The sequence below is a fragment of the Planococcus citri genome, chromosome 4, assembly GCF_950023065.1.
Source record: "Planococcus citri chromosome 4, ihPlaCitr1.1, whole genome shotgun sequence".
NCBI classification, from domain to species: Eukaryota; Metazoa; Arthropoda; class Insecta; order Hemiptera; family Pseudococcidae; genus Planococcus; species Planococcus citri.
The window spans coordinates 8,969,863-8,986,688 of record NC_088680.1 but is presented as its reverse complement, the minus strand read 5'-3'; the positions used below and the strand labels follow the sequence as shown (position 1 = coordinate 8,986,688).

Sequence of the window (16,826 nt, the reverse complement as noted above, 5' to 3'; positions counted from 1 at the left end):
ACATTCAGCAGATTATCACTGAACAATCTACTTCATTTGGATTTTGATTGAATCAAAATAATGTTAGTATGTTATGTCTTGAGTGGTTCTCAATCAATTTTCCAATGAATTTTTCTTTTGTTAGCTTGGAAAATTAATTTGTTCTAAAATAGGTATATCATTTTTGGACAGAATTTTTACCCAAATGCAAAATAAATGTCAGATCTGGTCGAATGTTTGAATTATATTTCCTCCAATATTGGTCAAAAAATGTCCACACGTTCATAATTTTTCAGCCATGTGAAACTCACATATTGGCTATCCCTCGTAGATGGAATAGAAGTGGTACAAAGCTTTGTATATTTAGGCTCCCTAATAACCAACAATGGAGGTTCAGAAGATGAGATAAGAAAACGTCCATCGATTACAAAAACAGCTGTAGGAAAACTCCACTGAATCTGGAAAAGCCATGGAATCACCAAGAGAACAAAATTAAAGATTGTAAAAACGCTCGTATTTTCAATATTCCTATATGCCTCGGAGACGGATATGGGCAGTTAAGAAAACAGATCAGAGCCGCATAGATGCATTTGAAATGTATTGCTATAGACGAATGCTTAGAATCTCATGGACCCATAAGGTACACAGACCTTGTCAAAAAGGCTACAGGGCTCAGCTCACCCTCAGGGAGTGCACCAGACAGGCTGAAGACAAAGAAGGTTGGAGGCAGCTGATTGGGGAGGCTCCCGTTCCATCATAGTCACAATGCTCGGATAAGAGTGAACGATGAAGAAGAAGAAAGTGGTCAATGGAGGGTGGGCATTGGAAGTGTTTAATTGGAAAAAAGATTACGTCACAAGAAATATTACTTTTTTTCACATACTACCAAAAATTTTGGGGCTTCGTGCTCCTCCCCCATGGTTTTGCGAATCCCATCTAGAAAAATTCATTGACGTAAATATCTTCAAAATTTATGATTCTGTGGTTTTTTTCCCAAATTTTGAAATTATAGTTCCGGGATTTTTAAAAATCGGAAGGTCTCAAAAAAAGTTCAAATTTGATTTTTTGAAACAGATTTTTTTCAAGTTTCAGTCCACAAAAAAAATTTAATCGCTGAACATATGTTTCATGTAAAATTTTATCCTCTACAATTCTGTTTTTTTTTTGTTTCCAGAACTTGATTTTTTGTCATAAGAAATTGAGCAATAAATGTATTTTACATCAAATAATCCATTTTTTTAGAAAAATTGAAAATTATTCCCCCAAAATTTTTCTTTGAAAATTTTAAAATTTGATCCAGTTTAATCTCAGTAAAAATCCACTTCAGTGGTTTCAAAATTCGATGGATTTTTTTTTTGAATTTTAAATACCATTGTGCCATGCTCGAGAAATAGTCCAACTATTCCCTTTTGTCTTTCTATACAAGCCACCTGACTCTTTAAACAAAACACAAACGAGTAACCCAAAGAATAAAAAAAAAACCTTGTCACCATTTAAATAAAAATAAATAAAAAAAACATCTCACGACGACGTTAAAAGCGGATCATCTATTTTGAAAATAATTTACGATTTTTCGGTAAGTATACCCAAATTCTTCGAAATATATGGTCAATTAGTAAGTAAAATTTTCATGTTATTGACAACGATTTAAAAAATAATACGCATATATTTCAACGGACGACTATCTATCGATATACAGAAGTGAGACATAAATTAAAACCGTGCTTAATCCGAAGCCCGAGCGTATCATGGGTGGCCCACACCGAACACGCTACAGCAAGAAAGCGCGCATACTGGAATACCCAATTAACGCGATAACAGCCAGGTACCATTCCGTGGACCTAGAGATGGAGCATATTTTAGAGTGTAAGTATATGAGAAAATTGTGTTCGAAATCTAGATTCTCGCCTAAAACGAGAGAGAGAGAGAAAAAAAAACCATTTCTGAGTAAATGGCGAATGTAAAAGATATGAATTTTTTCCAACGGTATGCATCGTTAATGTACGAGTAGTAAAATGGATCAAAATCTTGTACCGGACACCTTCTCTCAATGTGCGGTGAATTACTTCACAAAGGGTGTAATGGTGTAAAGATGGCGAAGAGGAGTGTAGAGTGAAGATGCGATTCTCATGGAAGCGTTTATGATTAGAATATTCGATTAATTTGCAGCATCGTGTAGTGTACCAGTACCTGGGATACCTACTCGAGTGTAGTGTATCTTGTTTTATCGTATCTTTCGAACCACCTACGCAATAGCGTGCATTACGATATTAGCCATTTAGCACGCATCGTTTAAGTAGATATAAGAACGTAATTCTTGTCAAATTTTAGGTGAATTGTATGTGTCGTTTGGGAAGCGAATGAGCTATTGCGAAGGACAAAATTAAGTGAAAAGGTTTCATACGAGTAAAGGACATTAGGTTTTGATGATTGAGGACAGAGTTTGAGAGAAAATGGGACAAAGAGGGATTCACTCAAAGTCCTGATTTTTACAAAGCTCTAAGAAATGAAGAATTTTGATACTTTTCCAGTAAAAAACTATGAAAATCGGTTCTGAAGAGCGAATTTTGCGATTTCAAACCATTCTGAAATTTCTAGAACGATTTTCGGTTTTTTCGGAATTTTTTGAATTTATCCAGATGGCGCAAAAATTTACTTGAAATGTCAAAAATCGAGCTCTGGCTTATTCTCAACCTGCGTTGAACGAGTTAATTCGCAATTAGGGCAATTTTCAGGCTAACATCTCAAGTGTGATCATTCACTTGGCGTAGAAAATACCTGGTTACAGATAGTCAAAAATTGATGTAAAAAAAAACATCAAGGTGTTTGCTTGGAAATTGCCCAAGTTGCAAATAAAAATAGGTTTAAAATGAGCCAAAACTCAATTTTTAGTGCCAAAATTGATTGCCACGTTCTCTGAAAAAATTCAAAAAAATCACTAAAAATTAATTATCACCAATTTTCACTGAAAATTATCACCAGTTTTCACCGAAAAATCCAAATTTTCACCAATTTTCATCACCAAAAATGGTTAAGAATCATCACCAATTCATTTCCACAAATTTTCAACTATTTTTACCAAAAAATGATAATAATATTTTTTTACTTGAAATCATCACCAATTTTCGCCTAAAATCAACATCAATTTCCACTAAAAATCATCACCAATTTTCGCCAAAAATCATCACCAGTTTTCACCATAAAATGGTCGTCAAACTTTACCAAAAATCATCAACAATTTGCACCAAAAAATAATGATTATTTTTCACCAGAAATCATCACCAATTTTCATCAAAAACCTACCATCAATTTTCACCAAAAATTTTGACCAACTTTCACTAAAAACTGATCACCAATTTTTGCCTAAAATGATCACTAATTTTTACCAAAAAATCATTCACTGCAAATTTTTACCAATATCATCACCAATTTTCTCCACAAATTTTCATCAATTTTCACCAAAGAAATCATCACTAATTTTCATCAAAACGCTATCATCAATTTTCACTAAAAATGATCACCAATTTTTAACAAAAAAAAAAATGATCACCAGTTTTCCCCGTAAAAATGATCATCAAATTTTACCAAAAATCATTTTTGCATGCTCTTTCGATCTAGCTTCGTTCGGTTAGTAATTTTGGTGCAAGTTGAAATATCATCATCTTCCTTGTGAGACATGCTCAGCAAAAATTAGAAAGCACAACTTTGATGAAGATTTTTCATCCCAACATGAAAATGTATCAACTTTCAATAAAATCAAGACATTTCAACAATTGAAAAAAAAGCTCTTCTACGATATTTCTCAACCAAAAAATCAACTTCATTCCAACTCTCAACTTTTCCACTCAAAAACCTTCAATCACTAGACTTTCCAAATACCCAGATTTGATCTTATATGATTCCTCCATTCATCAAATTCAAACCGCGATCCGCAATGGCAACAACTAAACACTCGATACGACTGGGCACCCAAATTAAAACTTTTAATAGCCGCGAATTAGTTGTAATCGAACGATAAGATTTACGGTATCGAGAAAAAGAATGCATAAGAATACCTATACGATTTAACGAGACTACAATAAAGATCTGGGTAAAGGAATACGAGACTGAAAGAGAGCGATAGGAAAGAAGGTATATAAGAAATTAATACACTTTAATTTGACTGGGCGCGTGTTTTATTACCAGGTAATTTTACGATTACTGTGCGGCAGTATTTGTGGTCGTAAAATGGACATTAGTCAGCATTGTAGGTAGGTATGGATAACAACAACAAAGTACGCAGATGTACCAGCAAGCAGCAAGCATGAGACCTACTCGTAAGAGAAGGGTTCGGATAAGAAAAAAAATTCCAATACCTGTAACAACATTGGGTATCTTCATCATGGTCAAATCTGTTGCCACGTCTTCGGGCATATACTCGATTTTACGTTTTCTTGGTCTACCTTTGATGCTCTCGTTGCCATATCCATTATTCCAGAATGCTCCGGGGCTTAAAGGCTCCAGTTCAACGGGCCCGAAGTAATCTCTATGGCGTAATGTTTCGTAATGCGGTCTGCAGTATATGAGACCGTCGCGTACACCGAAGTGGTCACCTTTGGCCAGACGTACTCCGCAGGATGCGCAGGTGAAGCAGTGCACGTGGTAGACGTCATCTCGAGCTCGCATTACCAGCTCCCTCGAAGAGATACCGTTCTGGCATCGAGCGCATCTCTTGATACCGAATAATCTGTCACGGGTTAAAATGGAGTTTTTTTTTATACGTAGGTTAAAAGCTTCAACACCTCGAATTATTAAGGTATAGTATAACGTATTGTAAACAAATCTACGATATCCTATAAAAGTAAAGGTATAAATATAGACTTTGGCTAAGCTATAGGGTATATATTTTTCCTTCTTCATCATCGCCAAACGAATCGAATCGGTATAGAGAGGGGAAAAAATGAGGAAAGAAAAACAAGTTATTTTAAATATCTATGTACAATGTTACACACCAGCCAAAGCACGGTAGGTACACGTTTCATTAACACGAATCTTGTTTACAATCGAGTATAAGCTGACACTCGAAAGGGTACTTGGTTTGTTTACTTAAGTCTGATTATCGCGGCGGCGTTCGAGTTTACTTACCTTTTATACTGTACGACGGTAGGTATGGTATACGGTAACAATAAACGAATTACGTATAAACTGAAGGGTGAAATTTCATACCATACCATCAGCAACGGTGTCATGTTTAATACTTATACGTTAGGAGGCTCTATGTATACCCTTTTTAACCCCCCTCTCTCCCCAACCAATCTTTATATCTATTACTGGAGAATATCTTGCTTAATAATATGAAACGACTTCTGGGTTATGTGTTTGGTATTAAATCCTCGGGCCTTGAAGGGAGGGGGTGGTGGTTTGACCTGCCGAATTATTGAAATAAAAATAGCCTCTCAAAAGTGAAATTTTTCCTCGTTATTTGGTATTTAGCTTGAGAAAGGAGAGAGGAGGGTTCACTACAGGATGGCTCTAATCGAGGGTTGTGAAAAAATTTGGTGTTTTTTTTAGGAACCACCTCCCTTCTTTATCTGAAGCAGTTGATTTTCATTGAGAGTGATAGGGGGGGGGGGAGACGGGAAATTTTAGTCATCCGAAGTTAAAATTGAGTGAGGCGGAAGCATATCAGAAGTTTGAAAAAAAAGTGGAAAATCCAAAAAATTCTCACGGTTTTATATTCCAATAATTCTCGAATTCAAATTTTCATTGGAAAATCATTACTTATTGGTTTTTCCACCACCCAATATGAAACTTGATCCCCTCAAGAAAATGAGGAAAATGTGAAAAAATCAAGTCTTCCTTGTTTTCACGCTCTAATCGTTGGACTTGGTCAATTTTCGCGAGAAACCCCCAATTTAATAGTTTTGACTCCCTCCTCCCTGAATGATGAGAAAGTAAAATTTTCCTTTTCCAAATTTCTAAAAAGAATTGGATCTACTAGGTTACTAATTTTTTTAAAAATCTCGCCATAATCACATTTTTTAAATTTTTATAAATTTGGAGACCTTCTAACATTGCTGCAGGACTAAAAGTGAGGTTTTGAAAAAAAAAAATCATTTAGAAGAATTTTGACCTGGAATGATTTTCATTCTTTCATCGCGAAATGCAGCTTCCTTGCTGTTATTTGCCACTGAACTAGGTATTAGTTTTCACCTACGTTTGAGGCTCAAAAATGGAAAACTGTAATTTTCGTGTATTTTCACGTAAGTAATACTTTGCATGAAATTTTTTTTTTTTCAAAAAATCTGGACCTTGGAAGTCCAAACACGACTAAAGATGACGAAAAAACATTTTTTTTTAAAAGCGAGATTTGGACTTTTTTGGAGCATGTAGCACCCATTTTTGAGCCCCACAAAAAATATATTACCTACAAATTTTTGTAATTTTCACCCCCCCCCCCCCCCCAAAAAAAAGGAAATGTAAAAGATTTTGTTGAAAAAAATCCACTGGATGGTTTTACATCAAAACTAACATTTTGAGTGAGATTTGTCAAAATTGGAGAATCTTTCCAGGAATTGAAGACGTCATAGCAAAAAGGACATATGTGTGAAAGTTGTAGTTTGAGAAAAAACTGTTTGAAAGTTTGAGTGCTTGTGAAGTTTAGAAATGTGCATATTTGAACATGGTGACGATTTTATCTTATTTTCCCACTATCTAACTATATGAAATACTATGCACCTTCAGTCTGGAGGAAACTGTGTGTTAGCGGTAAGCGCTCAAACATTTCGAATTATATGTCCTTTTTGAAGCGAAAAATTGGCCAATTTTTTTTTGATTTAAAAATGTTTTTGAGCAAAATTTTGGATTTAAACCAGGTAAATAATGGTTGATAACACAAAATCGACCATGAATAACCCATTATATCTGAAAAAAGATCGCTATTGTTAGGGTAAAACTAAGGGTTCTTATGGTTTAGGGGAAAAGTCTTACTTATGCCACCTGGTACCTTAACCCTAAAACAACCCAGTTCGTATAGAACGCTGAACCCGCAAGGTATAAATACCTATCTCAGTCTACCCAACTACTACTCTCCACAACTCGTCGTAAATCAATGATCAACACAAATACATACGTTTCACCATATATTTATATCTCTCATTTGATGTACAGTGAATAAGAACGTTGCTACGATACTATTCGATACCATTCGTATACACGAAAGATTCTGCTGGTGATGAGGCGTTTCCTAACAGACAGAGTTGGCATAAGCCAGCGTTAAACTTATTACTACTCTTTATGAAGATGGTTAGAAAACTGCAAGGCGGCTCGCTTCGGCAATCTCGGCCGTCGTCTCCACTGAACCAGTACACCAGATGGCGCTGTACCGGTTGCAGTGTTGCCGCCTGCCTGGGCATCAAATTACCACTGTAGAGTGGTAACATGGAGTCCCAAGTACCCTCTACATAATGCCCCGGCTGGGTATAGCTCGGGGGCCCGTCTGGATACGCAGCCTAAAAGAGGCCTACTCAGCGTCTCGTAGAGTACTTGGGCTCCCCCTGCCCCGCCTCGTATCACAGATGTGGCCTACTCGTCCTAAGACCCTATCAGACCCTATCTGGCTACTCGTGCAGAATCTTATAATAATACGCGAACTTAAGATTAACATATCTAAACATGTTTACATGAAATCATAATCTAATTACATTACTATGTTAACCTTAATTCTACACCATCCTTGGATTGGAATCTTGTCTGGAGCTCTGGATTGCTTCATTAATCTGAACTGGAACCTGTGACACTACTCAGGTGAGCTTCTCACTAACCTTGCTCTTTCTTCTTTCTGTTTCAGATTCTCGCTGGAATTCTTCTCACTGGAGCCAGACTCAGGTAACTACTCATATCTCTACTCATAATTTACCTCAGAGTGCTAACTCTTTATTTTCACAGATGCTGGCACTCGACACGTCTGTACCAGTTTAAACGTCTCAATTCCAGCTGCTCACATGACTACCTCAAGCTATTCACGATCATTTCAAGTTACTCATGAGATTGCTCCAATCTACTCATCGATACCTACCACGGGACGTAATATTTTTACTTCTTTATTGCTCAAATTAAAGAAAAACTTTGTACTTTGTTCTTCGTTTTTCTTTTCACAGGTACCTCTGAGGCGTTTTCGAGCTACTCAAGATCGTTATTCCAATGCTCAACTTCTCGAATGGTGATATTCGCAAAAAATAAAAACACCGTCTATTCCAACACGTAAGTTTTTATTTTATTTATCACAGCAGATTCAATTTCACCTCGTATGTTTGGTTACTCAATGATCTTAATTAAATTCCAAAAAACAATTCACAAAAAACATTGCTTTCGTAAACTAAACTACTCATTTGCCTGCACAAATTCACACACAAATTCACACTTATTTACATTTCGGCATACTCTACTTATTAGCACGCCTCAAAATTCAATAAACAAAACTTCATCTTTTAATTTGGCAAATGGTAGAAACAAAAAACAACAAAACAATAGTATAAACAACAAATACCAAAAAAAAACTGCTCTACTCGAAAAATTCTCTTTTCCTCGAGGAGCTTACTCGTAATTACATCAGAAAATAAACAACAATAATAATAAAAAAAAATTTGAGACCACGATCGAGAAAAATAAAAAATACAACATCAGGGGGAAAAAAAAAATTACAACTTTTGGAACTACTTTCGTTCACTACTCGTAATACTGCAACGAATCGCGCGTGAGACAACTTTCACATCGAGAAAACAAAACTAAACAGACAGAGGCGACTCTTCGAAAAATTTTCACCGCATTTTAGCGTGCTTCTCTGCCATCATTCTGGTTCTGTTCGTTCTGAGGGTTTTGTCTTTCTTCCTCCGCCTCCAATCGCATTCGCTCGCGTCTCTCCGCCAGCCTGCCACGACCTCGTCCAAATCCGGCCAATCCAGGTGCTCGTGGTATAGCCACCTGTAACTGTCTTCCTTCTTGTGCCGGCTGCTGGCGACTCGGTCCAGCTTGCGGCTGCTGCTGCGGCTCAGGCATCTGTCGGTTCACCTCGTTGACCAACTGCGCGGCTCGCTCGGGCAGTAATTGACGATCTGCGCCAGGAAGGTGTCTCATCTGTCGCTGCACTCTTTCGATCAGCTCCCTCTCGTGTACTTCTCGTTCCAGCTGCTCGCGGACATTCCTTCGTTCATGCGCCGCCAAGGCTGCACGGTCTTGCCTCAACATCTCCTCGATTCGTTGAAGTTGGTTTGCTTGGAGCTGCTCCACCGGACGCGGCGGATCCTGCTCTCGCGGAAACTGACCGTACCCCCATCTCCGCTCGACCGTTGCGTATTCAAATATCCTGACTAACGCCTCCGACGCTTGGTGCTCGTTCAAATACGGCGTCTCACCACGGAACGTCGCTGGCGGGCATCTCTCGATCGTTTCTTCTAATGCCTCCATATATACGTATCTGCCATCGAACTCTGCTCTTGTCGGTCCTTGCCGTAGAAACTCCCGTATTCGGACGCGTATTTCCGGGCAGTGCGGCCACGTCAGCGGAGGCACCATCAAAATGTGTCGCGTACCCCGCCGATGCATCGCGCGCCAAAGTTCGAGGATTCTCTCGGTTACAATTTCGAACGTCTGCGACTCCATGCAAAACTGCCCCGCCGACATTACCACTCGCTGCGGCGCCCGCTGGACCAAGCTTCGCAGGTTTCTGCACATGGTGGTCGTTGGAATTCGTGAGCCCGCGAGCGGGTGCACACTCCACGCTCGCCTCGCCGCTACGTTTTGGTAGATCACCTCGCTTACCACCGCATGCGCGAGAGCATCTCCGATGACGACGAACGAGTTTATTACGTAATACGTAGCGCCTCCACGGTATACTCGGCCCAGAATCCAAGCCCCGCCGTCTCTCTGATAATATAAGTCATCTCGTACCGTCAACTCATTATTGATCAAAATTCCTCGGCTCTGCATCGACTGTTGAATCGTGTCGCGCGTGACCGGAAAAAACATACCTCGAACGTATCTCTCACCGCGCGGCTCGTACCGAAACTCGGCCATCAGCCATACTGGCGCTGGTGGCGGCGGGCAATTTTCCAGCGGCTCGAAATAATCTTCTATTGGTCCGAGATCCATTCTTCCTTCACGTACTCTAGCGGCTTCTCGGTCGTGATGTCGCAACGCTATTTCCATGTTTCGTCTAAACTCGCGCTCTCTTTCTTGAAAGGCGCGCTGCGCCCGTTCGCCCGGCGTTAACTGCGCTAGACCAGGCTGCTGGTCCTGTAGAACTCGCTCTGGGCTCGGGGGCGGCGGCTGCTCAGGTGCCGGTACGTTCGGTAACGGTGGTCTTGATTCGGGCTGCTCCTCGAATTCACTCGCATCTGCCGCAAGCTCGAGCGTCTCTTGACTAGATTGGGTAACTTCGCCTTCCTCTACCGATTTCGACTCGCTTCGCGTTTGGCTACGAGTCTTCACTCCTTCAGGCGGTATTTCCGGCGTCTCGTCTCTCGCTACTGGGAGTTTACGCTTTACCGCCGGTTTCGTCGCCGCCGGTTTACGTTTTGTCGCCGGTTTCTTTTTTGTCGACGTAACCTTTTTCTTCTTCGGCGACGCTTTATTCTTTGAAGTTGATTTGCGTTTCGTCGCTGCTCGCTTTCTTGACGACTTCGACTTTCTAGACTTCTTCGGTGGCGTTGACTCGGACGAATCTGAATCCGACTCGCTGGACGAGCTCCTCGATGACGACCGCTTCTTTTCAATCGACTCAACGCCGCTTACTCTCGATCCGCGCGAACTACTTGATACATCCGTCTTTTTTGACGAGGAATCACCCGTGCTCGTGTCGCGCCTCCGTGACTCGCTCGTGCTTCGCTGCGATCGACTCGCTGAATCGGACGCCGGAGTATTCGGCGTGGCGTACCGCGGCTGTTGTTGCTGCGTCGTAATCGGCGTGCGCTCTTGATTTTTCACCCGCGCCTCGAGTATCGATTTTTTGACTACGTTATCGGAATCTTGAGGCGTCTCGGTCTTCACCGTTGATGTTTCGTTGTATGAGTCGAGTATCCCTTGAATTCTTTCTTTAAGGTCTCCACGCGCTGCTCTTTCTAAACAGATTTTTAGCGAAGCATAAATAACCGAATCAGGTATAACATCCTCTAGCTTAGGGCTTTTTGGCGAAGAGCTCTCTTTAGACGACTCTGTACTCGTTCTTTTACGTGTTTCTCTTTTCGCACTCTCATCGTCAGGTCGAGGGCTTTCACCGTCGTTACTCTTACCGTCCGTCTCGATTCCGTCCAGGTTTACGTCTGGTGTGTTCGGGACCGAAGACCGCTTCTCTTTCGACGTTGATGGTTTCTCTTCGGTCTTTTGAGGCTTCTCAACTACCGCTTTCGCCGCCGGTTTCGTAGTTTCTTTCTTTTTCAGCGACTTTCTGGCTTCCAGACGCGCTCGCTCAGCTTCATCGTTGACTACTTCGAACACGTCGTCGTAACTTATCTCGAGCTGCTCGAGACGTCTGTTGAGTTCAATCATCCTTTGCACCGTCGGCTGCTCGATACCTAAAAAAGAAATACCCAGCGTGATATCTCGACTACTCATATTTTGCGACTCAGCGTTACTCAAATTCGTACCTGTCAATGACGGTAGCACGCTAATTCCATCGAGAACCTCTGACAATCTAACTTCTTTGTCCAACGCCTCTCTGTCGATGTCGATCAAAACCATCATCCGTGCACTGTCGACCTGCGTGAATACTCTTTGTCGGTCTATCGCTTGCAGCGCCTCGTCGAAGTTCATGTTATTTTCTTCGATTTTCTCCGTAAACTGCCGGTAGCGCCGGTCGCGTTCTTCTCGGTTCACTATTGAAACAAAAGACACGAAAAATGAACGTAAATAGTCTACTCATCGCTACCGCATTCACTTATGCGCTACTCAAATTTTACACTTACGTCTGTCCAGCGATGACTCGAAACCACGTCTCTCCGCCTCGGCTGCAAAAGCCTCCTCAGAGAGTTCCTCGACTGACCAATCTCTTGGACCTTGACTCGCGAGCAACAGCGCATCATTCTGTACCACCAGCGTCGCAGCTCTTTGCTGTACCTCTGCTAACTCCGCCTTGAGCTGCTCTATTTCGGTCTTCGCGCAGTTTAACTCAACTCGAATTTGCTCGGCTTCAGCACGCGGCGACTCTCTCGACGACTGGATCAGCGACTCGTTTTGCTCAATCAGCAATGTGTTTTGCCGCATCTCTTTTATTAACCGCTCGCGCAAGGAATCCTTTTCTTCTTCCGCGCACTTTGATACCTCGGTAGTACCGCCGCGTAATTTCCGCCACGTCTCGGGATCGACTCTGCCATTTTTCCGGCAGCCATTAACGAAGCAATCACACGGTAACTCTGCTTTCTTTTTCTTCAGGCACTTTTTGTGAAACTGGTGCCCACACGAGACTGCGAACGCCGTCGTATTCGATTTTTTCTTTTTCGGCCCTTCACCGATCGGCTTACCACATATCTGACACCGAAAAATTCTATAATGTGTGGCTTCCGTCTCCGAATCGCTAAACATAATACAAAACGACCAAAATTTTACTACTCAATTCTCACTCGTGTATTTCTACTTTATTTTTAAATAGGTACTCCAAATCTTTACCTTTCAGAATCGCTACTCTCGTCGGTATCATCCCAATCAGGTTGCTGCGGCTTATCGCTTTTCATCGCCATCTTCTCAGGTCAAAAAATAGCTGCGAACAGTTGAACAAGTATAGGTAAGTTTTTTTCCTCACGAAAAATGCACCAAGTTAGCTACTCGAAAACTAATACATGTACATATCTACTACGCTACTCATAATTCTAAATATCGTGCTCGTAATATTCCAACTCAACTCACCTATTTTTCAGCGTCAAAAAAAAACTTCGTCACACGAATCGACTTCAATTAACGTCGAATTCTTCAGCTGAAACAGGCAATCGAGACAAGTTACTACCTGAGCAGTTCACTTTCAACATGATTACAAAAAAGCTACTCGAGATGGCATGAAACACATTGGCTTATGCTAAGTTCTACTCACCTTTTTCCAGCGTCAATAATTCTCATCAAACGATCAAAAAAAAAAATAACACTCCGTCCAATAATCAGCTGAAACAGGTGACTAGATGAAATTAACACCAATCTTGTTTTACACCTCGCCACTCAACATGCACATTTATGGTAACGTACTATTGTAAAAAGGCTACTCAATCACTTCTCTTACCTTTCCAATAAAAGCTTCGTCCAACCAAAGTCGCAATTACTAGTCGAGAAAAACTTTCTGGCAACTCAAAGGAATTTCCAACCACGTTGCTGCTCGTTTTGTTCTTTTAGCAAGCACACGCGACGAGAGCTTCTCGATTTTTGAAATTTCCACGATTTTTGGCTAACCACGCACTCCAGATGTACGAAACACAATACTTCTCGGCTATGAACATAGAAAACCGCGTATTAATATTATTCTAAATTGGACTTACTCAAATTCCGTCAGGCACATTTCTGCTACAAAATTTTCCAACACCAAACCTGCACGAAGCTGCTCATTTCGCGAAAAATCACCGTAATTCAAAATTTCTTACCTTAATCGAACCGCAAATACGATCACGAACACGAAAAATTACTTTTTATACACCACCGATCGCAATTTACCGTAATAATTGCCAAAAAATCACGAAAAAAATTCACATTTCAACAATCAAGCACATTTCGACATATTTCACAACTCAACGCAAAACACAATAGTCAAACCATCTGCCTTTTCATTCGATCGAAATATTTTTCTTATCAGTTAGTTGCCTGTTACAATGCAACCGGCTCGTTGTATTCGGCTCGTAACCACTCCCCGCCTACTCGCTTACACGCAAAACGACTCTTTGCTTCGTTGCAATGGTACGAGGGGAGCCGTTCCTTTTCGTTCTCGTTGCGTTCGGTTTACCTCTACCCCGCGCCTACTCGCTAGTACGCATAAATGTTTGCTGCTCGTAGTAACACGGTGCGGAGAGCCGTTCTCGCTTCGTTCTCGTTGTGCGGCGTGTCTAACCACCCCCCGCCTACTCGCTTACAGTACTCTTTTCCTATAGCTCATAGGCTGCTCGGGTAAAAACACTCTCGCTTTCGTTTGCCCAATACTGATGTAATGAAACCGATTAAAACACTTGCACGAGTAATTTTTGAATAAAATAAATTGTTTACAGGTAAAAAAAAATTTACAGGTTTTGACCCTGCAGAGCAATGTCTGGAACTCCAGCTACTCAATCAACGACTCTACTTCGCAATGTCATCGTAATTTAAATACAGCTCGACGAAATTTATTCTATGGTGAGATTCCAACTTCTCTAACGCAATAAAATTGGCTGTTTTCTTTTTTCGTCTTTTCATGCTCGTTGGAGGTACGTAATCAGGATCAGCTGATCCTGGTGGCGTCTCACCTGGCTTCAAAATTTTCGTACGTTTTCTCTCTTTATCTTTCTTTTTCGCATTTTCAATAATTTCTCCAGCCTTTTTACTCAAATTTACCGCTCTTTTTATACAGTCTTCAATTTTTTCATTCTCTTTATCATCCAACTTGCGCCTCGCATGTTTTTTGAGTCTCTGAAATTCCTGCAGTTTCTTACTTTTATTTTTCTCAACCTCTTCGAGTTCTTTCTTACGCATTTCTCTAGCTAGTAGCCTAGCTGCTCTTTCCGCGACTTGATCATGTATTTTAAGGTCAGTGACCTCTTCTTCGACCTCTTCCTCAATTTCTGACTTCTCAATTTCCTTCGGCGTTACTTTTTCTCTTATTTTCTCAATTAGGGGCCTATTATCGGTTTTTGACTGTAACTTAGGGTCATTTTTGAGCTTCTCTTGTTGTTCTAAACTCAAATAGATCGTCATTTGTCTGGCATTTACGATTTGTTCATCAGACTCATTAGCGATGCTTCTCACTCGGTACGCGTTATCGCCAACGTGTTTCATGACCATGTATGGTCCAAAACGCTTGGGAAACAGCTTTTTCGAGACCCCTTTGTCGTAGGAGCTCTGCCGGTGCTCTGTGAGCATAACTAGTTCCCCCTCCTCGTAACAAATGGGGTCACCCTTAAGTTTGTAAAATGCTACTTCGTCTCTAGATCTCTGTAGCTTCCTTCTCTCCCTAATGTACGAAATTAACGCCTGCTGCTCAGTCATTTCATCAACTCGTAGGTCTACTAATTCTTGGGTATACACTGCCTTACGTGCAAGCTTATCAGCTGCATGGTTATTACGATCAAAGCTTCTCGCGGGGGTGTGCTTTAATTCAAACTTCTCAAATTTTTCCTTCAATTCTAAAATTTCTTGAAAAATTTCGCGGTGCACAACTGGTTTTCGACTCGCATTCTTCCAGCTGTTGATTTTCCACTTCTCAACGTTATAATTTATCGCGGTTGTTAAATAGCACGAATCAGAAAAAATTTTCGCGCGTCTCGCACCTAACTTAAGCAACACCTTCATGGCTTTACTCAGAGCTACCGCCTCAGCTAAATTGTTGGTATTTCGGTACCTAGGGTGGTCGATCCTCTCAGAAATGTTGAATTCTCCATTAGGAGTCCAAGCCACCCCTATACCTGCGATGGCGTCACTGGAGCCATTGTTAGAGCAAGCTCCGTCAACAGCAGCCCAATAATAACCATCTTCGTCTCTTATCAGGTTTGAGAGCTCAATGGGTTTCTCCATGAGCGTCTCGCTAGTCACAGATTTAGGATTCTTTTCTAACATATCCTGCTGCAGCTTCTTGAGCAGGTATTTCGAATTTAACTTAGCCAACTTGGTTGGCATGTTGGCAGAAAACTCATCTTCGATGCCCCATACCTCATTCGGTTTTATGCCATACTCAGTAGGGGTGTTGTTTATCTCCGACTCAATTTTCTTAACATGTACATGCCAACCATGGTGAGTATACTCATCATTCTCCGGCTCATTGTTCAGTTTTGCTCGTAATCTATCACCAATTATGCGCATCGTGCGCTCAACCAGTGATGACTGCGGATTGTACGTCGTCGTATGGCCTACTTTTACGCCATTAGCTTTGAGCATCTCATTCCAGCTTTCGCTTCTAAACTGAGTGCCATTGTCCGTGATCACTTTACGAACTTTATGACCGAGCTTCTCGATATCTTCTAGTACTAACTCCATAGCGTGCACAACTGTCTCAGCTGGAATCGACTCCAATGGAATTATCCAAACTTTGCCAGTGAAAACGCACTTAGCTACAAACATGTATTTTGGTTCTCCCTGCTCATTCGCGATTGGTCCACATAGGTCCGCCGAGATGACGTCCGCTATGTTGAACGCCTCAATTTGAGAAAATTGCAAGCGCTTCTTCTCGCTATAGCCTTTGGTTTTTCGACAAGTAATACACTCACTTGTAATAATCCGTGTAGTTTTTACGATATTGGGTGAGTAATAAAGTCTCTTAAATACTGCCTCCAATTTGTGAGCTCCAATATGACCATACATCTCATGCAGGTATACAATGGTATCCCTGAATAACTCGTCGGGCATCACTGGAATTCTCGAGCCATCTTTGAACTTTCTGTAGAGCAACTCTTTATCCTTCTCTTTGATCACTGCATATTTCGCCTGAATTCTTCTCTTCGACTCTAACTGTTTTGCAGTCATATCAAGCTCAAGAGCGTTCAGTTTGCGCACAATCTTTGTACACATCCTATCACGACTCTGGAAGATGTCCAAGCGTCTCAAGTGATCCAAGATCTCATCCTTAACTAACTCTACAAATGATACGTTTAACGGTATCATGTTGGACCAATTTGTGTCGTAAATTGTCAACTCAGGCGCCTGAATTCCATACCATT

At 41.0% G+C, this 16,826-nt stretch overlaps 2 protein-coding genes across 3 annotated transcripts in view; both read right to left on the bottom strand.

Moving 5' to 3' along the window:
* LOC135845938 (LIM/homeobox protein Lhx9-like) overlaps positions 1–16,826 on the bottom strand; it is a 50,093-nt gene that overhangs the window by 15,517 nt on the left and 17,750 nt on the right. The window contains exon 3 of the mRNA XM_065364822.1: positions 4,335–4,705. Coding sequence (XP_065220894.1) covers positions 4,335–4,705 — 371 coding nt within the window. The remainder of the gene's footprint in view (positions 1–4,334; positions 4,706–16,826) is intronic.
* LOC135845937 (uncharacterized) lies at positions 7,088–14,243 on the bottom strand. 2 transcript variants are annotated; one of them, XM_065364820.1, is made up of 8 exons: positions 13,220–14,243; positions 13,037–13,104; positions 12,856–12,922; positions 12,619–12,709; positions 11,919–12,526; positions 11,601–11,828; positions 11,247–11,528; positions 7,088–11,075 (listed from the first exon to the last, which is right to left on the bottom strand). In XM_065364820.1, exons 4-8 carry the CDS (start codon positions 12,687–12,689, stop codon positions 8,788–8,790), a joined length of 3,477 nt encoding a protein of 1,158 aa, XP_065220892.1. In that variant the 5' UTR covers positions 12,690–12,709; positions 12,856–12,922; positions 13,037–13,104; positions 13,220–14,243; the 3' UTR covers positions 7,088–8,787. The 2 variants fall into 2 exon arrangements, with proteins under 2 accessions (XP_065220892.1, XP_065220893.1); XM_065364821.1 differs by lacking the exon at positions 13,220–14,243 and having other exon boundaries at positions 13,037–13,196.